Below are 7,101 nucleotides of genomic sequence, written 5' to 3' on the forward strand. Positions count from 1 at the left end.
GCTTTTCCAGCAACTTTGTTCTTGTCCTTGATTTACAGCATCTGCAGTTCATTTGGTTTTTATTTAGGAGAAAGGAGTATCTGGTGTAAAATCACCTACATGAGACTTTCCAGCTTTTTAAATTCTTATTTAAAAAGGCGATGCTAAAGGTAGTTAGCAAAAAATTGGTCAATAGAGATAGACTAAGATGAGTTTGAAATGGGAAAAAAAAAAGAGGGAGAGAGAGGGGAGACTTTCCCAAATTTTTTCCAAGATTGTGCTTTCGCCTGCTGGCACCTGACAGTGAGAGAAGAAACCCTTCTATCTCAGTCACTCAAGTACTGCTGCTGAGAGGTCATTACCATTACACTGTAGGACATAGTCACCAAATGGAACATTGCCATCACCAATTGGTATGAGTTGGTCAAGGCAAAGACAACTAGGAATCTAGGGAGACCAATACCAATACAGGTGTCAATATGCAGGGACAGCTGAGGACTAGCATGGCTAATGGGGTGTTATCCTTTATAATATTCTATTGAAGGGTCAGTAGACTCATGGTTTCCTCTCCATACATGCTGACAGACCTGCTGAGTTTCTCCAGCAATTTCTGCTTTTGTTTCAGATAAACCACATCCACAATTCTTTTTGTTTTATAGAGTGAATGAATGTTATGCTTCAGTTGTAGTGTGGAGGTGATTCATTAGTTTGATAAAGGTGCAGATTACAGTGTGGACAACTGGATGGACTGACTGTCAGAAATTGCTTAAAAAGAGACTCAACAGGTCCGACAGCAGCTGTAGAGGGAAAGTGGAATTTCATATTCTGAATCCCGTGACTGTTCTTCCACTGGAAGTTTGAAAAGTGAGGGGCCCTGAACAATCTCACCAGGGTCGATGTGTAAAGCATGTTTAATCTGGTTGAACATTGGGGAACTGTTTTAAAACTTTCAGGACAGAAATTGAGATTTTCTTCACGCCTGTGATTGACTTCCAAAGTTGTCCAGTCTCAGAAGGTAGTGGCAGTAGGACCATAGATTGTTATTAGACAGCAGAATCATTGGTTAGAGGTAGATGGGAAAATATAGAATTCAAAACAACCAGATCAGCCATGGCTTTAAAGGGTCAAGACAACCGGAGGCCAAACAACTGACTTCTGCTCCTGTTTAGTGTTTGTTTCATTCCAGGACAAGAACAGGAATAACATGACATGGAAAGAAGTACAACATCAAAGCAGGTTAAAACTTCAATGTTTGCTTGGAGCCATGAATGTTTAACTTAAGATGGATTGTCAATGGTGGGATGGGGGTAGAGGAAGAAGGCAATGACCTAGTGGTATTATTGCTGGACTGTTAATCCAGCAAACAAGATAACGTTCCAGGGACCTGGATTCAAATGCCACAGAATTCTATTAAAAACAAATCTGCAATTCAAGTCTAACATTGACTGTAAAGAGTCAGGAAAAACCCATTTGGTTCACTAATGCCCTTCAGGGAAGGAAACTGCCATCCTTACCCATTCTGGCCTACATGTGACACCAGACCCAATGTGGTTAACTCTGAACTGTCTTCTTGATGATGGGCAATAAATGCTGCCTAGCTAGTGATGGAAAGGAAAACAAAGACATTCTGGATGACTCATTGCTAGGTATGGAAGGTTTGAATTGTAAAGAAAGGGTGGGACCTTTTTCACCAGCATATAGGAGGTTGAGGGGTGACTGTATGGAGGTTTATAAAACAATGAAGGGTACAGATATGGAAAGACAACTACCATTAACCCTAGGATAGGGGATTTCAAGAACCAGGGGGCACATTTAAAAAAAAAAGACAATTTGAGGAAAAAAAAAGGACATGGAGGAAATTTTCTTTTGAAAATAGAGGGTGGTTTGCATGTGGCATGAACTTTGAGGAAGGGATGGTTGTGGGCACAATTACAACATTTAAACAGGTACACAGAAAGGAAGTGTCTGTGGTGGGGGTAGGGAAGTGTGGACATGGGCCAAGAGTAGGCAGGTGGGACTAGTTTAGGTTGGGGATTATGTTTGGCATGGACTGCTTGGATCACAGTGTCTATTTCTGTGCTGCATGACTCCAGAGCCATAAAGGAAAAAAAAAGGCCAAAACACAAGACTCCAAGATTGCTAGCCTTAAAGACCATAAGGCATAGAAGCAGAAACCAATTGAGCTACTCTGCCATTCAATAAGATCATGGCTGGTTTGATAATCAACTTGCTTTGGTTCTTCTAAATTACCCTCAATTCTGATCGATTAAAGGCCAAGAGAATTTTCATTCCTAACAATTCAAACTAGACAACCCTCAATGGTAATTTTTCCCCAACACACTCAGCATGGTACAATCGTTACAGATGCCAGTCAGCACAGCTCCTAGTCTCCAAATAAAAAGCACACAAACAAACACCAGCCCCACACGTATTGGAGCACAAGAGCTGCTAAATGGAGAAGACTAGAGGATCTTCCCAGCAGGGCCACTTTCAGCTGTAGCTCCCTCAAAATGTATGGCAATTGCTAGCTGGGAATCAGCAAACATTGACCAGACCCTGAAGTGGACCAACTATACCAATACAACATTTAAGCAAATGTCAGATGTTTGTGTGGGGAAGCTTTAGTTGCAGGCAATTGCTGCCTACAATGTCTGTCCAATATCTACATAGACAGTAAGGATGAGGGCAGCTCAATGCCATTCTGGACCTAGTATTACCACTACAACCATGTGCCATCTGCACATCTGACAATAATCAAATCAGATTAGTGAAAGTAATGTTTTGTGTGCTATGCGAGTATATCATACCACACAAAAAGTAGATCAGGGTAAAAAAGTGTTACAGCTGCAGAGAAAAGAAAGAGAAACTTCAATATTGGAGAGGTCTGTTCAAACAACTAACAGCAGGGAGAAATCTGTTCTTGGATCTGTTGCCATCTATTTCCAAGCTTTTTTTGGAATGCATCCTCAAATAACTCAAACTCATTCAGTGGCACCTTTCAAACCAGCCCCCTACAAGGATAAAGGGTGGTAGCTATATGGAAAGCCCACCAACTGCAAGCTGCTTACTAGCCCTCTCACCACCCAGAGATGGAAAGGTACCACTCATCCTACACAACTCCATTGCTGACACTCCAGGAGTTACAGACATTCAAGGCAGCTCAACCAACAGAAAAAAAAATTCAGAACTGGCCATAAATGCTGGCTGAGCCAGTAACGCCTGAAAAATAAAGCTCTCTTGTGGCTGGAGAGTTGCCCACTACTGCAGCAGGTTTTATAGATCAGTAATTTTCTCAACAAGAGAGAGAGAAAATTAGATGAAACATGGAAGGAAATCAAAGACTAGAATGGATGAAATTACCATGATGCACATGTGCCAGCACAGAGCAACTGGGCCAAATGGCCAGGGATACTCTAGTTACCTACAGCCTGGAATTCTAAAGTCTACATTGTTGCAGATAACAAGGCGGCTGCTCTCAGGTGACAGAGTTTAACCTGAGGGATACCATGCTGCAGGCAAAGGGAGAGCTTCAGGAGGACCCACCTTCACAGCAACTTCAGCTGGTAGACAATAATTGCTGGGTCATTAACACAGCACAGTATTAATCTGACTGGCAGATAATGCCTTTATTACATGGTAAATTAAATAGTTCTTGCATTGACAGTTGCTCATTTAAAAACAAGTTGGACAGAGACCAAGCAGCAACAAGGTCTCAGCATTTAGGTGAATGCAGCACCGTTGGTCTCCCTGATCCAAAAGCCTGGTCCACAGTCATGTCACCATTTGCAATTTCCAGCAAGAGTTTCTCCACCTAGGGATGTACAATATGAATGAGAGATTTAGAAAGAAAAAAAAAGTATCAAGCAAAAAGTTCACTTCACCCCTATAGCAAAAGTTTCCACTGCCCCCTCCTGTCAATCTTACCAAAGGTGCTGCAGATTTCCAGTTAGCATTGCAAACCAAAATTATCTTAAACATCTAGCAACAGGATGTGGCTACTGGCTTTCAGGAGCTAAAATTCCTGGGAAATTAATAGCCAAATGCTAACTGGAGATTGTTAGAGGAATGACTTTACCCTGTTTATAACCATTCTGATATTTAATCTAGGAGATGAGACTTCAGGGAAATCATTGACACATGGCAATCCATATTCCAGTTGCCAACATTTGAACTGAGTTGTAGTATTTAATGTTCCCAGGAGCATTAAACTGTCCTTGCTGCTGGTTTCAGATTTAATTTTGTTACAGATTTTAATTTTGTTTTTGCTTGGTGGTCACCTTTGTTGCGTAGCCCTTATCTTCCTGAGGAGAGTATCGGCCAAATGTTTTGCGATTTGATCTGGAACTACAAACATAAGAGGGGAAGAGTTAACTTGTGTAGCATGCTCCCCAGAAACCAATCACCTTCATTAGGCAGCTACATCCCATAACCACTGAACCAAAGGCAGGTATGTAGAGTTGCTTCTCAGATACCTTATCTAACAGTGGATCAAACTCAAGGCTCTGCTCTGTTTCAGTGTTCAAACAATCACCACAGCTCCCATAGCAGCACTAGGGTTGTGTAAGATCACTTGTATACATGAAAATCTAATCTAAATCCCTAACAAAGACCATGTTCAAAGGGGATGGGAGTTTAGAAAGTCCCAACAAAAAGGGAGATCATAATTACATGACTAATTGTGCAGATAACACGAGGCATCAGTAGGGTAGTTTTAGCCAAATTGTTCCTGGATTAGTGAATATGCAAGCACAAGTTAAAGGGCATTGATCCTTCCCACTGTGGCCAAGCAGCAGAAAATGCTCAATCAGTAAACCCACAGCAATGTGGAAGCTCTTTCAGAGAAAAAAAAAATTGAAATTGGACTCCTTTAAAAGGGACATCTTTATTCCCTGCATAGCAAATTAAATAAATTGTGGGGTGTGGTGTTGGCAAGTGCTGCAGAAGTAGCATTTAGTTTTGGCAAGATGAGCAAGCCAGTAGCATGATGCTTTTGATCAATACCATGGGTTAGTGTTTTTGCTGTGTGAAATGAGCCAAGTTACAAAGCAGACATTAGTGAGCCAAGTGATTTGTGTGGGCAGCTGACTAACCACAAGACCATGTTATAATTCTTGGATCACATGCACCTACCATGTACACACACGGCCTGTGATCATTTAATTTAGAATTTACAGAAGTTTAATTTGGAATGGCAGCATTGAAACAATGGCTAAGCTACTGCGTTTTGGAATGGGACCATCATCCACCTAGCAGTCAGTCGAAAGAAGAACCAAAGAGTTTTCACTGGTCAGATTTACAGAGGATCATGTCACAGTCCATCTCCCAAAGCAGTGTTGTTTAAAAAAAAAGGTGTCTTTTTGACCAGTTAGCTGGATGGCTGTTTTGCCAAGGAGAGTGACAATAACAGCTTGGTTTTAAATTCCCACACTGGCTGAGGTTACCATTAAAAAAGTCTTCTTCTCAACCTCTCCCCTTGCCCAGTGTGGGGGAGCGCCTCTGGTTAAAGCAACAGTCTTCTGATTCTTTGGGCACATTAGGGAAAAGAGAAACATTGAGTGTTTACTGGAAACCTCCATGCTGTTTACCTGCATGATAGTCAATTACTTTATATAAAACAGTCAGTGACAACATTCCCATGGCTCATTGCTGACTGGCAGAAAGTGGCACCTCCCTTATTATAAAAGGGTCATAAAATATTAGGCAAAGGATCAAACTTACCTGCTATTGGAAGAAAAGTAACAACCTGCAAAAATCAAAAAAAAACGTGAGATTCAGACAACTCAGCTGGCTAGATTTCTTCTGTAGAGTGAGTTATTCCCTTGTCATACTGCTCACCAAAAATAATCGAAGGGAGAAATTGGGCTGATTCAGTAGCAGGATCTAACCTAGAGTATGGGTCAGCCTAAATTCTGACTGCACACAAGATGAAAAAGTCAAATTTCTGAAGAAGCATCCCAACCAGAACTATCAACTTTCTTGCTCTTGATGTTGTGTGTCCTGCTGTGTTATCTCAAATTCATTACTTGTACCAAAACCATTAGAGTTTGCAATTCTTGTTTGGAGGAACCAGACTATGGCATTTCCCACATTGCAGTGAAGTATGGAACACTAGTATAGCCCAAGGTGGTGAAAGGCATTAGCCTGTAGTTTGACACTGGCCAGACAGAGTTATTTCTGTCTGGATAAGAGTCAGATGTGGAGAGCCTGTGAAATTCCCCTTGTGCTACGGAGGGAAATGGTCTGGAAACAAATTCTGCTGAGTAATTCCTCAGTGCCTGGTGTCCCCCAGAGTCTCCAGTCAAATCCTAGACCAGAAGTTTACACAGAAATTAAGTAAAAACACAGGAGAAGAGTTAGATTGTGTTTATATTGTCAGCCTGACTTCCGAGTAACTGTTCAGCTGACACATCACAGAAGCATCCCTGCCAAAAGTTAGGTAGTGCAAACACTGAGCAGCCACACAGCCTAGAGGTAACACTGCTCCAACAGTTTCCCCAACCTACTTATAACCAGCTCCCTTGCCAAATCAGATTTCCCTCCCACCATACCTTACCATCTATCTGGCACACTTCTTCTGTACTTACCCTTTGGCATCAACTGTCAGGACCTTTAGGTGTTACAGGGCAGTAGGGGGCGGGGGAAGATGATTTTGCCTCCCTGGCTGCTCTGGGCTCTGTTTGAACTGCAGAATGGGACTACAGCTCTGCATCGGAGGTGATTCCGCTCCAGGTTCCCTCAGATGCGGATCCCTCCTTTCAAACAAGGGAGGGAACGACCAGATTTTCACTCTGGAGAATCTGGCTGCAGCACAAGCAGGAAGAACACCATTTTCCTGCTAGGGGACACTGCAGCCTTTTGGACTCTATCAAGTTCAATAATTTTATGCTTGAAGCTCTCCCATGTCGTTACCCCAACTCCCACATAGTAAGCCTTATTACACAGTCTGCCATTACACTCAATCCAATGTTAGACAACAAAAGTCTCCATTAATAGCCATTCACCCTCCCAGCCAGTTTGTTATCCACTCCTTTGTCTGTCCCCACCCATCATTTACACCTTAACCCTGCATGCACCGCCCCCCCCCCCCCCCCCCCCCCCCCCCCCCACCCCGCCCTCGCCCCG

General features: G+C 42.5%; 1 protein-coding gene and 1 pseudogene across 1 annotated transcript in view; both read right to left on the reverse strand.

Annotated features, from left to right (window-relative positions):
* LOC109926205 overlaps nt 1-7,101 on the reverse strand; it is a 468,382-nt pseudogene that overhangs the window by 83,510 nt on the left and 377,771 nt on the right.
* LOC125486955 overlaps nt 3,581-7,101 on the reverse strand; it is a 12,675-nt gene continuing 9,154 nt past the window's right edge. Inside the window, exons 6-8 of the mRNA XM_048616600.1 lie at nt 5,698-5,722; nt 4,257-4,323; nt 3,581-3,790 (exon numbers count right to left, since the gene is read on the reverse strand). Coding sequence (XP_048472557.1) covers nt 3,692-3,790; nt 4,257-4,323; nt 5,698-5,722 — 191 coding nt within the window. The 3' untranslated portion in view covers nt 3,581-3,691. The remainder of the gene's footprint in view (nt 3,791-4,256; nt 4,324-5,697; nt 5,723-7,101) is intronic.

This window comes from Rhincodon typus, chromosome 35 (genome assembly GCF_021869965.1).
Source record: "Rhincodon typus isolate 14 chromosome 35, sRhiTyp1.1, whole genome shotgun sequence".
Classification (NCBI taxonomy): domain Eukaryota; kingdom Metazoa; phylum Chordata; class Chondrichthyes; order Orectolobiformes; family Rhincodontidae; genus Rhincodon; species Rhincodon typus.